General features: G+C 31.4%; 1 protein-coding gene and 1 long non-coding RNA gene across 2 annotated transcripts in view; one reads left to right on the forward strand and one right to left on the reverse strand.

Annotated features, from left to right (window-relative positions):
• LOC146998822 (uncharacterized) overlaps positions 1-15,416 on the forward strand; it is a 276,872-nt gene that overhangs the window by 205,294 nt on the left and 56,162 nt on the right. The window contains exon 2 of the mRNA XM_085812274.1: positions 14,212-14,956. Coding sequence (XP_085668400.1) covers positions 14,297-14,956 — 660 coding nt within the window. The 5' untranslated portion in view covers positions 14,212-14,296. The remainder of the gene's footprint in view (positions 1-14,211; positions 14,957-15,416) is intronic.
• LOC146998823 (uncharacterized) overlaps positions 1-15,416 on the reverse strand; it is a 182,473-nt gene that overhangs the window by 79,459 nt on the left and 87,598 nt on the right. The window lies entirely within an intron of this gene.

Genomic DNA, 15,416 nt, shown 5'->3' on the forward strand with positions numbered 1-15,416 from the left:
TTTGAAGAGGAGCCAGAGGTGGAGGAGGTTATCGCTACAAGAGATATAAAACAGGTCTTGGGAATGTGGGAGAAAGTTGTAGAGTTCGTGGATAAAAATCACCGCGAAAACGTTGCAACTAGCCGTGCATCCTTGACACGGAAGAAGAAACAAACCTCCTTGGAAAGTTTTTTTAAATGATCTGCGGGTGGAAATAAGCAGATCATGACGAAAAAAGCGAAGACCAGTGACAAAAATTAAGCTCTTCCGTAGGCACTTCACTTTTTCTTTTAATTATGTTTTTATAGAATATGTATTTGTTATTTATAAATAAATGTTTCTTCTTGTTTTTGATTCTTACTTAAAAACACTTAAAAAACAACTGAGGTCGTGTTTTGGGATCTGGAACGGATTAATGGGATTTCGATTAATTTCAATGTGGAAAATTGCTTTGAGATACGAGCAATTTGACATACGAGCAAAGTTACGAAACGAATTAAACACGTATGTCGAGGTACCACTGTGCGTAATTATATAATCGTTAGCAAGCAGATAATAATAAATAATTTTAAAACTGTGCTGCTATCAATATACAAATTATGTTGACTAGTATAATTAATTTAGAATTATGCGAATACATATAATATAAGATGATGTATGTTACTACAGATACGTGTTAATATAATACATATATAAGTCTGTGCATATATATGAAATCATAATTCTTTTTATACCAGTTAACAGTTAGAATTACTGAACAACCATGAAAGATTCCCCAAAAAATTAATATGGTGTAACAATGAACACTTAGTTTAGAAATTAGATTCTATTGTATATTGTTGTAAAAGCCATTGTAAGAGTGAAAATTCTTCATTCTGCCTTAATGCGATTTTTTGCGTTTAATGCGTTGTTTGGAGATTTTATGATCCCGAATTATATTGATGTGATAACACTACAACTACTGCATTTGTAGACATACGTTTTCTGAGAAACGAGTCAAGGCGATTGATTTTTTGTAAAAATTTGGATTTATCCTTATTTTATTGACGTGCACCAGCACTGAATTGAGAATGGCTTGTGCTATGTTTCGATGGATGAAAAAGCGTTCGTAAGTAATGAATATTATGAAAGTTTCAGCATATTTAAATGAATAGTATTAAAAGCATATATTTATTAACATATATCAATAGTTTATGGTAAATTTTTCATTATAAATCTCATGATAGTTTCATTTCTCATTCTTTTGCATTTCTATTGCGGTACATAAATTTTTTGGTATACATATTGTAGATTGCATCAGTTTTGCTGCGCAATTTATTCCTCGGTATGTTACTTGTAGTGTTATTAGAAATTCCATTATTTTTGTATTTTTTCTGCAATTTTTAGTATCTTATTAAGAAATTTATGTTTTATTTCAAGATGTATATGAAGTTGGTTATATCAAATGTTAAATAAACGTTGTTATTCAGGCAATAGCGTTAGCTTTATCCAGATAGATAAATGCATTTCTTAAATACTCAAGATATAAAGACACACTCGGATAGTAGATTCACTGACTTTACGTTTGTTAAGGGTTATATATATTCATTAAGGGCGTGTTCAAAACAACCGTTGACGGGTAGTCTTGGCGTAATTCGGATTCATACCAAGCATATCCATTTCTCAGGGCAATAATTTTCGTTATTTTTGCTAAACCATTTACGAAAATATAATTTTCCGAATGCTGAACTCTTATGCATGAAAAGACAGAAGTTAAGATATTTGTTTTGCAATTTGATGCAAAATTCTTATTATTAAAACACTGATGTATATGTTCTTAATTTAAAACTCTGCCAGTATATAACATTATATCACATTATTGTTTTATCACCATTTATAGATGTCGCTTGCTGCACAGCCTGCTGAATACATTTTACTTTCTAGCTATCTACAATTACATCATGTTGTTTCGGTATGAACAGGGGCGAAGTATTCATTACTTAGATACATTTAAAGATAATTAATTAAATTTTTCTGATTTTGATATCTATATTATATAGACAGGATTACTGATAAAAAATTTCAGAAAATTGTAAATGAAGAAGTAAATAGAAAAATTTCGTTCAGGTATTGTGAGATGCTAATATAAACTTCATACATTTTACTAGAGGGCTGTTGCCAAAGCAAAATCTTTACTATATATGTCTACGAGCTCTATGTATACAGTGTGTTGCTCAAAGTAAACTTCCTGCATTGTGAAGAGTACTACGTGTATGTCTTGATGCGTTCATGAGAAGCTTGTTCCCTCGTATACGCTCTGCCACTTCGAACAAAAATTGTCCGTAAACTGCAGCGTCTTGAGTTGTTTATATAGGTTCTTGAGCTGTTCTGTTATTTTCTGTCGAATCTGACGCTGACGCGGAGAGTCTTGTATCCTTCGTTTACTTGCTACTTCTTCTATTCTTCGCGCATGGTCTGTTGACGTTCCACTTGCCTAATGGGCCTCCGTTTCCCTTCTGCTTCCCTTTCCGGAGCACGCAGTGTTTCTTGGTTTTCTGAATGTCTTTTGTGTTTTCTACTAGTTTCTGATACAGTTTGAGCACGCGAAGTTTCTTGAGTTGCTGCTTGTCTGCTGGAACTCCTATTCGTTTCTTCTTCAGTTTCTTGAATGAGTAAGCTGTCTTGTCACTATGCTTGCCTGCTGAGTTTCTAGTTGTGTCTTCATTCATTTTTGAAGCTCGCAAATTTTATTGTACTTGCCTGTTGAGTCTCCTAGTGTTTTTTACTTCATTTTTCTGTAGCTCGCTGTACCATTTGTGCTCTCTTCTTGCGTTCAGACATTTTAGTAAATTGGAAAAAAAAAATTATTTAACTGTAGTAAAGTAACATTGCATCTAAAATACGTTAAATATCTACAGATGTTTAAACTTCTACTCAGAAAGTAAGTATACAATAAAAGAAATTAAATTTTTATAAATAAATTTAGAATAGCATAAAATGCATAGAAACATTTCATTATGAAGAAAATGTATTCATTCTTTCCAAGCAACCAGCGATTCGTAAATACATTTTTCTTGCCAACTCAGGAAACAAAGACCTTTGACCCTTCAGGTAATACATTGGAGGTTATGATTTAAATTTATTTCAATATAACAAATTTTCAAAATCTCAATAAAGGAATTAACGTAGCGATAGCATATCGTGTCACGTATCCAAAGGTGAAACATAAAAGTTGCCAAAAGCAGCTATTCATTTAAAATACTGATATTAACGAAAGATTTTCGACATACAATGACGTTATATGGAATCACGTGCTTTCTTCAACTTCAGAATATGACCGTAAATAATAATAACAATAAGTTTCACGTTTGGCAATACTATTTATTTCATATTTTTTTTAACTTAAAAATATCTCTTAAACAAACTCTACGATTTGAAAGTGAGAAGGGCCAACATTTTTCCAAGTAAAGCATTTTGATGTCCAGTGCGCTAGACTTCGGCTACTTGGAAAAATAAATACGAAAAATTACCGTTTTCCGAAATTTTATATAATATCTCGAGTGATAGTCGTAGGAAGATAACAATAGTCGGAAAGTTTTACCAAGAAGTTTTGAAATCCGGGGGTACCTCCTTCTAAACTCAAACTCCCCGTTCCGGAGATATGATGTTACGAAGAAAAAAACAAGGAGGCAAAAATCCACAGATATTTATATTGTTGATTCCTGTGTACAATATTCAAATTCCTTCAAAACATTAAGCTTCATTTAAATAAAAGGAAATTAAATTCAGGCATTTTTATTACCTTTCAAGCTTTTATTGTATTTTTAAATATTCTTTTTGTCACATTTGCGCAAGTTTTCCTCGGCGTCATTAGGAGCCGTAGGTCGAAGACATTTAAGAATCATTGCTGTAAATAATGATCATATGATAAATTGCAATACATATTCGATTGTTTTGATGAGAATTTGAGTACAAATCTTTATACATCAGCTACTATGCCCCTTTATGTAACGACAAAGATTATTTTCGATGATTATCCGATGAGAATGATTCTTTACAATGATTATTCGATGACAATGATTATTTACAACGAATATTAAAAGCTGATGACTATGATTACTTAAATAGAATATGCATGTCATTCGATGACAGCGATTATTTCCAAAGAATCTTCGATCACGTCACTATTGTATATCGCTATACCCGTGGGGTTGGGGCCGGTTGTGAATTGTACTACGGCCCTGTAATTAAGCGTTTTAAATGACGTCAAATAGTCACTGTTCCAGATATTTTTCTAGTAACTGCCGCGTATTGTGATCAAAACCGTTATTTAAATCTTCTAAATAAAATTTGGGATAATTCCTTTTACATCAGAGAATAAAGCAATTTGTAACACGAATTTCAACAAAACTACATGCATCGAATAACAAGAATTATATAAACGGAAGTATCAGTACAACAAATCGCTCTTTGCAGCTCCGCTTTAGTCCGACACTTGTTTTTCAGCTATCGTATCTACCCATTTGAAGATACCATGTGAAGAATACTTTTTTTAAGTGTGTAAATTAATTACATGTATGTTATGTATATATATGGAGATATTTTTTGAATTAAGAAAGCACCAACTTTTTTTAACGAAAACAACCGAGACATTACCTCCAGTCCAATTTAATTTTTCATCTAAATCATTTCTTAATTACAAAAGTTAATATTAATTTTCTTTGCAAAGGAGACTAGGTGTTGCTGGAAACAAATGAAATACCAAACATCATAAATTTATTGAAGTCAACAGCAGAAAACTGTTAAACAATTAATAGATCACTTCAATGAAATGTAATTGCATTTAAACGTATTAAATTGTTTTCAGCAGATGTAATAATCAGGAACATAGGAAGATCCGAAGAGATATTTTGCGTTTAAATACTTCTTTTGTTTTCGCTATTTTTTTATACATTTCAGTTAACGTGTAAATCTATGTTTTGAACGCATGGCCCGTTAAGTGAAGAAGTCTGTAGGAAGGCAATTTTAATCCTGTGCGGAAATTGTCCAAATGATTGATCAGTCATCGACTCAGCATACGCAGCCATCAGGTTGAGATCCCAAACATTGATTAATTGCGCTCGACTGGAAATTTGATCAGCATGGTCAACGGAAGCCACCGTTTAAAAAATTTTCTTGTTCTTAAATATATGCTTATTCACTTTTGTAATATTACTAGATACTTATAATCACGGTTCCTTCACTTTCAATAATATATTTCATAAATTGTTGAAGTGCAGACACATACTTCATATTGTAGAAAAACGTTTCTCTGGAATTTTTGATGCAAATCCTGGTTATCTTTTCTAAGAAGGGAAAGTAAGAAATTGTGCCATTTATAAAGCTTAAATTTTGCTAGATTTGCAGGTTTTTCGCGCTCGCATTTTACGTGCTTCTTAAGAATCTCTGGTAATAAAATGGGAACTTTCCATGACTTGTTGCCAACCTAATTGGAGAAAAAAATTTATTCTTTATAGGGATACTTGCGGGAGGTAACCGTCGAGCAATCTTCTTGTATCTGTCTCGTCCCATCCTGTTTGTTATTTTATTAAAACGTGTTTGGAAAATTTTTTCCTGATTGCATGGTTTGATTTGAGATGATAGATGTCAATCAGACCTTTTAATATGGCATCCTGAGCTGTTGGTGCCAGCAGCTTCATTTCCTATTATACCTGTATATTCTCATAATGGAATTTAGGCTAATAAGAGGAATATTCATTTCCATATTTATTGTTTTTAAAAGATTTTGAATAAGTAAAGATATTTTCTTCGTGGAACATTGAGCGTTTAAAAATCTTTGACAATCTGTAAAAATGCTCGCAAACTGTAACTTACTACTTTTGACAAAAAACGTATAAGTAATCATTGATTAAATTAATGAATTCAAACATATGAACATATATATTTAATAAAATAAAAATATTTCAGCGCAAATAATTATCGACGTATATTTGAAGAAGAAGAAGGAGAAGCAGGAATATACTACAGCGATCAACTACTAGAAGAATTGGATCCCCAATGTTTAAGATTGCAATACGTGTCGGAAACGTAAGTCTTTTCGGAAAAAATAATAAAACAAAACATAATGTTTCAGGTCCAGTTTAATTATACCTTTAATAATTTTTTGACAAAAACGCTGGTCTGGAAAATAATACGTTTTCAGATTTATAATGCTTAATGTTTTTTTCAATCCTTCATTACAAAAATATATTATAAATGTTTAAGATGGAAAATCCTATTGTGAAGAATTCAAATTTATTGTCATACCTTTTGATTATGAGGAAACGTTATTGCATTAACTAATGAAATATCTAAACAGAAAGCTAATATACAAAATACACGTGTTTAAACGGCCAGTTTGTAAAATTTGTGAATGAGAAGTTGTTATGAAGTTAGTTGTTGAATGTCAAATAGTTGATATAATTAGAGTAACAAAGACAAAAATGTTTATAAATAATAATATATATGTATGTAAAACAAATTACGTAAACACTGAAATCCATCCTATACTCTATTCGGAACAAATCTAATATAAATTGTTCTCTTCATCTGTTTCTGTTAGACTATATATTTCTAGATTTACAGAGATTTAGAATATTATTTAGCTCGAGTTTTGAGAATGTACTCATCAAACATAATAAAAATTTCCAGATTCCAACTTCTCATTGTAATTATTTTTTTAATATATAATATTAAATAATTTTGAATTAATAGAAAATTAAAAAATAAAAATTAATTAATTAAAATATATTTATGTAGATATATATATCCCCATCACATGATTTACATAAAGATGATGACCTAGCTAAGTGGGAATTTAAATTTCCTGAATCAAATATTTCTCTTACTAAGCCACAATGTTGTCGAACTATGCACATTTTTTTCTATCTCTGTCACCGCTGACACGACGTCGTGCTACTTTCTTCCTATTCCAACAATATGAGAAATATAAATATTCTAAAAATAGGTAGGTTTAGAATTTCAAATGAATTGGAGCCGCAAATATGAATTGAAATAAATCTGAATATTTTATATTATTCATCTGCCAAATTTGCTCTGTATTATAGATCAATATGTGCGATCAGAATTCCTAACATTAATTCACACACACACACATATACATATATATCTATATATATACGTTTATCGTACATATGTTATGGTGAAACGCCGAAATCTGGAGAATGTCGACTTTCACCGGTGAATGTCAACATTCACATAGTCGCTTGTTGTATGTCCGAAATATTTTCCAAATACTCTTATTTCTGACTTACACCGGTAAATGTCAACATTCACCATCTACTAATGGTGAATGTTGAACACATAAGAATATTATATTTTCTCCGTAATTCGGTCACGAAAAAACGCACTTAAATTAAGAACTTAAGAATATAAGAACTTAAAACACACTGTACATTCAAAATGCGAAAGGAAAATAATAGAAGTTTAAAACTTACAAAATTACGTGATTCAAATCTTATTTATTGCAAAAACTTAAACTCTTATGACACTTTCAATTGCACAAGAGGCCCTTGCTTTTACGACAGCATTTATTTGTGGAACACTTCCTTTTGCAATGACAGCGTGTACATATACTCCTCTCTTTTCAACCTACACCAGAACACATCCGTGAGTGTCGACATACACCGGTGAGGGTCCGAATGTACAAGAATGTAATGCAATATTCGATCTTTCACCGACGTATTTGGTGAATGTTGACATTCTCCGGTGAAAGTCGACATTCTCCAATTTCGGTCTTTCACGGTAACATATATATATATATATATATATATATATGATTTTCCTTTTACAATTGAAATTTTATTCTTCATGATGATTTAACTCTAGTCCCCGTTAAAACATTATTAACATTTTGCTTTCAAATTACTTCAAAACATCTTTCGAAATATAACTTACCAGTATGGATTCACTCTTTTAAAATAATTCTACTTTAATTAAACTTAGGAGATAATATAATCAATTAATCAATATTGTTTAGGAAATAAATTATTATTAACTAACTTTGCAGCAATTGCGCAAGTAATTGTAACTTCTTTTCGCACTTAATGAATTTAAGATCATACAACATTGGATATGCTAAATAGCAGCTATTAGCGCTATTTATCGCTTGCCTAATGTACCCACTTTATATATTACCACCATTCTTCTTTCTTAATATTTTAATTTTTAAGTTTTATAAAGTTCTTATACAAAAACTTTACTGTATTGAAGGTTAGCAGCCTCCTTACTTTTATATCTTGCTAGTTTATCTCAAATTGAAATCATTTAATGTCATTCCACTAGATGAAAAACTTGAAAATTTAACGCCATGCCTGCTACAGATAAACCCAAAATACAATTTTTATTAAAAACATTTAACTGTATTTACATGATTACATGCGGCACTTGACATATAAAATATATAGGACAGACTAAAAACAATCTTAACTTTCGAATCAATAACCATAGAGCTTAAATCAAAACATTCAACGCACAAAAAATAGCATTAAAATTAGTACACCATCACAACTCAATACAGCAGAATTAGAGCACTTTAAACACCATGACTTCAACTCTATTCAACTTCAGATACTAGATATAATACCCAATCACAAAACACGAATTTTTCAGGAATCTCTCTATATACTAAAACAACGTTCACTTTATCCATATGGACTTAACACTTATATACATAGTCATAGAGATACTTCTAAGAAGTCTATTTTCAGCCAATTTAAGCACTACAGCAACAAAACGCAGAGAGGAATAAGAGGAAGCAAAATAAAAAGTAATGCGAGATTTTTATCCACTTTGGATACATTTGCATTGAAAAAACAATTGAAATGTTTCTTTGACTCAGACAACTTTCCCAAGAAACCTCTCAACTGTTACACTCCTGTACTAATAAATTCCTTATCAAACTAAAAAAATTCATTCAATAAAGCTACGACGACACACAAATCATTAAAGACATGATTCTCGAATTTAGTTTTTTCGGACTCTCTAATAGTCTCACTCAACGCAAAATTTATTTTAAAGTCAATTTTCTACATCCGCAGTTTGACAATATTCATTTCTCAAGAATCATCAGAGATTGTAAAGATTACTTCCCCGCAGTTGATACATTAACTATGGTTGCATTTAAATATCAAAGGACCTTAAGCAACTTGCTGACTAACCACCATGAAATAGATGAAACAGCAGAATGACATTGTAAGACACCAATTTACAGCAATTACGTGGATTCTCATCACCAGCGCATAATTACTGGCAACCTGAATATCATACAGAACCATCAACTTAAAACACTAATGAGTTATGGTACAAAATTTAGACCAGTCAGAAACATGACTACAAATTTCTGTTACAAGACTTTCGAAAACAACATCAACAAAGTTATAGTTAAAGCAAGCTATCAACTGAATTTACCCATAGATACCTTATAAAAATGGAAAGCCAAAATTCTTCAACGCATATCCACCGAAATCAGTCACCTCAAGTTTAAAAGTACACTGAATTGGTCGCAACTTACATCAGATATTAAAAAATTAAAACAGCTCTTTACTATTACAAAAATAGTTAAACAACTAATAACTTTAGCATTATATGAAAACAATTCTACGCAGAAATTATTCATAAAGAACTTCTCAACGCGACTACTTATCAATTAGCCAACCTTACAGAAACATCTATAATAAACAGGTTTAAAACTTTTCATAAGAAACTCAATATTACTTTCAATGCAAACTACAACAGATTTACTAATCTTTATGCGATTCCCAAATTCCATAAAACACAATTAAAATTCAGATTTATTGCTAATGGAACTAATAAATTACAAGAAAAATGTAGACTATTATTTTTCAATTCAACTTAATAAAATCTGTAAATTTATTTTCAATGATTGTAACACTAATCATAACAATCCTGGATCATTCATAATAACACTCCTGTCATTAATACTATTCAAACCATTAACATCCAAAACATTAATTGCTATGACTTTGAAAACTTATATACCTCACTTCCTCTAGAAGAAATCTATACCAGTCTACTTGATCTAACTAAACTCTTCCCTGATATGCTCAATATCATGACTCTTGACAAATGGGAAACCTACCTAAAATGCACACTTTTTCATAACTACATCAAGTTTCAAAATCAAATTTTTAAACAAGTCAGAGGATTGCCAATGGGCTTACATTCCAGCACCTCGATCTGTAATATCTTTTTATTTGTCAAAGAATTTAACTTCCAAAAAAATCTACAACTACAAGATTTAAATTACTACAAACACACCTACAGATATATTGATGACCTTATTACAATTAATAATTTTGATAAAATTGAACACTCCGAGATTTATCCGAATTGTCTTACACTTAATAAAACTAATAATTCACAAAATAGCATAGACTTTCTAGATCTTCAAATCATTAACTACAAAAAAATTTTACTTTTTGACAAAACAAGAAACTTCAATTTCAATACTAAGAAATTAATAAATTGGAACTCCAACATATCCAAAAAAGTAATTAACAATAGTATAATTAATCAAATACAACGAATTAAAATTATATGCACAGATACAATAGATTTACAACGCGAAATTTTGCTCCTTATTAAAATTCTCAAAAATAATCTAATACCCATTCAATTTATCAACCATTGCCTTAAAAGAGCAGGCGTTAAATACTCACCCTAAATCATGTAACTGATAGGGATATGATAATTTGTTCCTAAACCTGAGAAGGCGGTATAAGTTGGATGACTATCAGTTGAAGGATTTGTATATAGTGTAATTACTCAATTGTATATATTGTAAAAACCTAATTGTCTTCAGACTCATGCTGTTACTATACTGTTACTAAAAAAATGGGCCTATTTCATGACTTTAGTCTGTCTAATAGCTCTTGGACAGTGAAAAATTCCTTTTTTCCTTTCTTAAATTCTTAATCATTGCGACACGACAATTAGCCAGAAATTAATTAATTTCCATTCACAAGTATTTTCAAAAAAATCTTAACAGACATTCTCCCTCAAATAAGAACTCCACATAATACATCCCTCAAGAATTCCGAGTCCAACCCACTACCATAAATTACTTCACCCAAGTCTTACCGACTGATATTATTCAAAGCCCCCACTGCCGCTAAGAATTTTCGGACACCCAACACTTATGAGTCAGACATGAAGAGAATACTTTGCCAACTCCCCCACTAGAAAGAATGTAAGTTACTTAATACCTTTTCTGGCCTTTATATCTTCATGTACATTCACTGTTCTTATTATATATTATTTTTTACATTTTTTTATATTACTTTATATTGTCTTTGATTTGTTTTTACAAACTTTGCATTATTTATCTTATTTTGTAATCTTCTATGTTTATTTCAACTTTACTTTGAATTCGATTTCATAATAACAATTTCCAATGTTTAATTTTTACAAATAATATAGAACTCAAAAGCATAAACATGAAGGAGTCGGGGACGGTTACTCGGGTTATATCGGCTTTCTCTACAGATTTTGCTTTTTACTCCAAATTGAATTTCCAATGTTTAATTTTTAAAAATAATATAGAACTCAAATGCATAAACATGAAGGTGTCGGGGACGGTTACTCGGGTTATATCGAATTTCTCTACAGATTTTGCTTTTTACTCCAAATTGAATTGACTAAATTGCTTCATAAGAATAAGTTCTTTGAGTATAAGCATTGGATCATAATCCCTTCTATTCGCGGAGATATTTGGCCTGACTAGAATTGCCGGTTCGGCTTTAACTTATAACTCGAGTAAAGACGAAACACCTTCGTATTTACGTATTTTTATCAATTATTGTTCGTTGAATGGGAGTTGGTTTGTTCCCATTGAAAAGTCAATTAATTTCCGATCAATGACAATGATTACATGGTTTTAATTTTCCTTTTACAATTGAAATTTTATTCTTCATGATGATTTAACTCTAGTCCCCATTATTAACATTTTGCATTTTGCTAAACATTATTAACATTATTAACCAAAAACATTATTAACATTTTGCTTTCAAATTACTTCAAAACATATTTCGAAATATAACTTACCAGTATGGATTCACTCTTTTAAAATAATTCTACTTTAATTAAACATAGGAGATAATATAATCAATTAATCAATATTGTTTAGGAAATAAATTATATATATATATAATCGTTTATTGCAATGCATGGTCGGAAACGCTTTCCTGGCGCTATAGTGACGAGAGACAACACAAGAAAAATAGGGTACGAACAGTGTAAAGATATTTCTTTATTATTCTTAGCGCAGCGAAAACTAAGAAATAAGAACAAAAACATTGGATTGTCATCAAAGAAAGTATTCGAAAGTTCCTTAGGAAAGTATCCTAAACATGGGTTTGGTAGGGGTAGTCCAGTGCATTGTTCAGCAAGATCACGAGACCTCACTTGCATTATCACTTCCGCTCGGGGTAATTCAACACATTCGTGCACGAAACCCCTGTTAGAAGTCCAACAGGAACTTCTGGCACATATCGTGGCAGCTGCTGGGAAAGTCCTGAGGATGCACAGTATTTTCCAGAACATCTTATGGTCGATGTGCGAGAGATGTGATAACTGCATCAGGGTGCAGGTCGTAATTTCGAACACCTTCTTTGAGGTCCATAAGTGTCTAATTTTGTTCCTATTTTTTAATTTCTCTTGTGCTAAGCATAATTGGTGTCCGTTCTTTCTTGTGTTTTGTGTTGTTTGTACCGGCCAGGAAAGTTGTTTCGGCCCTGTTTTGCCATTTCATTTTTCCTCGATGTCGTCTCTCTCATATATGTGCATAATTACTTATGACTCAAGTGTTGCTACTATATGATGAAATTTACAAACACGGTGTTTACAATGCTACATATTCCCATCCGAAAATATCTTTTTTTTCCCTCTTGCCCTTCAAATAAGAAATGTGTGTCCTTCATTGTAAAATCTCCTGGAACTTTAATACTTCTTTTTTCGAGGACAATGGAGAAAATATTTCAGTATAGGCAGCAGTCAATATTCAAACATTACATTGTGAAAGCCATTAAAGTGATTTCGGTCATTAGCCGAAACGCTCAGAAAGGCTTAATTCGCATAAGGATTTAGGAAATACATTTTGAAAAACTTAGCAAATTTTCCTTCAATAAATTTAATGGAACAGGCAAAAGAAATTACAGGGAACAATAAATATAGGAGAAAACAGATATTTCTTTTCCTAATTTGTTTTACTGTGTTTGATTTCTTTCTTTCTTCCTGTATAAATAATTAAAACTTAAAGAATGTAACTGAAGAATGAGAATAAAATTTTCAATTGAAAACAAATGGTGGCAAAACTCCTAGTGCTGCTCTGCTGGACGACGAAATAGACCAGCAATATTTTCCGAATTTGGAATAACAAGAGAAAATTTGAAACCTGTGCAGCCAGCGATGCAAAGGGATTCTTCTGAGAGAAAGATGACTTAAATGAGGAAACTCGGAGATAATGTAATGATGTGTAAGGTTACCTCTACTGGGATAATAATAAGAAAAGGTTAAAATACAAAATACGTAAGTAAATTATACAAAAATTGAAGAAATTTAAAATATCTAGCAAGCGTAAGAAATAGTAATTGATTCAAAACCTAAATGAATCTAAAGCTCTCAAACTTATACTCGTTTAAATACAGGTTTTTCTGATTCAGAAAGAACGTTACGTGTATATCTTCTAAGATGCTTTTTCCATCCTTTTTTTTTTTTGTAGTTGTTTCATTTTTCATTTCAGTTTCCTTTTTTTCTCCTATTTTGCAATTTTCCCCATTGTTTCGCTCTGTTTTTAAGCCACCTGTTTATTATTACTATTATTATTATTACAACTTATGTAAAAATTAAGTAAGGAAAAGTAAGGCACTGAAACTTTGCAAATTATCACACTCTACGTGAGATTCATGGTGGTCGCTTATTGCATACAAATCACGCCAAATTCTTTAACTTCTCTGCTTGGCTTTAGGTCCTTATAACGAAAACAACCAATTCGCCCTTTGTAGAAAAATATTCTGTCAGGCAATAAATCTACGGGGAGATTTTTCCCTATGAAACTGAGCCCAAAGTGTTATATAGTATCTAAATATTAAAGTGTTGTACATGTTAAACGTGATCGTCGTTGCATTACTTTCACTTTTTTACTACTGAAATAAAGATATACTGATTATTTTGTAGATTGGAAAACCCTCCTTGTGATCATGAAAAGGAGCAAAAACTGGAAACCGAGAGAGAACTAGAAAAGAAGCGAGAACCGGAAAAGATGCAAGAACTGGAAAAGAAACAAGAACTGAATAAAAAGGAAGAACCGGAAAAGAAGGAGAAACTGCAAAAGAAGGAGAAACTGGAAAAGAAGCAAGAACTGGAAAAGAAGCAAGAACTGGAAAAGAAACAAGAACTGAATAAAAAGGAAGAACCGGAAAAGAAGGAGAAACTGGAAAAGAAGGAGAAACTGGAAAAGAAGCAAGAACTGAAAAACAAGAAAAAACTGGAATTGACACAAAAACTAGAAAAGAAGCAAGAAATGAAAAAGAAGCAAAAGCTGGAAAAGATACAAAAACTAGAAAAGAAGCAAGAACCGGAGAAGATACAAGAACTGGAAAAGAAGCAAGAACTGAAAACGAAGCAAGAGCAGGAAGCGAAGCAAAAAATTGAAAAGAAGCAAGAACTGAAAATGAAACAAGAGCAGAAAAAGAAGCAAAAACTGGAAAAGAAGGAAGAACTGAAAAACAAACAAAAACTGGAGAAGCAACAGAAACTAGAAAAGAAGCAAGAACTGAAAAAGAAGCAAACACTGGAATGGATTCAAAAACTAGAAAAGAAAGAAGAACTGAAAAACAAGAAAAAACTGGAAGAGATACAAAAACTGGAAAAGAAAGAAGAACTGAAAATGGAGAAACTACTAGAAGAGATGCAAAAACAAGTGAACAAAGAAGAACTGAAAAGGCAGAAGGAACTGGAAAAAATGCAAAAACTAAAAAACAAAGAAGAACTGAAAAAGCAGAAAAAGAAGCAAAAACTGGAAAAAAAGGAAGAACTGAAAAACAAACAAAAACTGGAGAAGCAACAGAAACTAGAAAAGAAGCAAGAACTGAAAAAGAAGCAAACACTGGAATGGATTCAAAAACTAGAAAAGAAAGAAGAACTGAAAAACAAGAAAAAACTGGAAGAGATACAAAAACAAGTGAACAAAGAAGAACTGAAAAGGCAGAAGAAATTGGAAAAAATGCAAAAACTAAAAAACAAAGAAGAACTGAAAAAGAAGAAGAAACTGGAAAAAATGCAAAAAATGGAAAAGAAGCAAGAGCCGGAAAAGATGCCAGAACTGGAAAGATAGATGAGTCAGAAAAGACGCAATACCTGGAAAAAGAAGCAAAAAACGG

The sequence above is a fragment of the Stegodyphus dumicola genome, chromosome 2 (genome assembly GCF_044657685.1).
Source record: "Stegodyphus dumicola isolate Sdum_Otavi_A_Nest chromosome 2, ASM4465768v1".
NCBI classification, from domain to species: Eukaryota; Metazoa; Arthropoda; class Arachnida; order Araneae; family Eresidae; genus Stegodyphus; species Stegodyphus dumicola.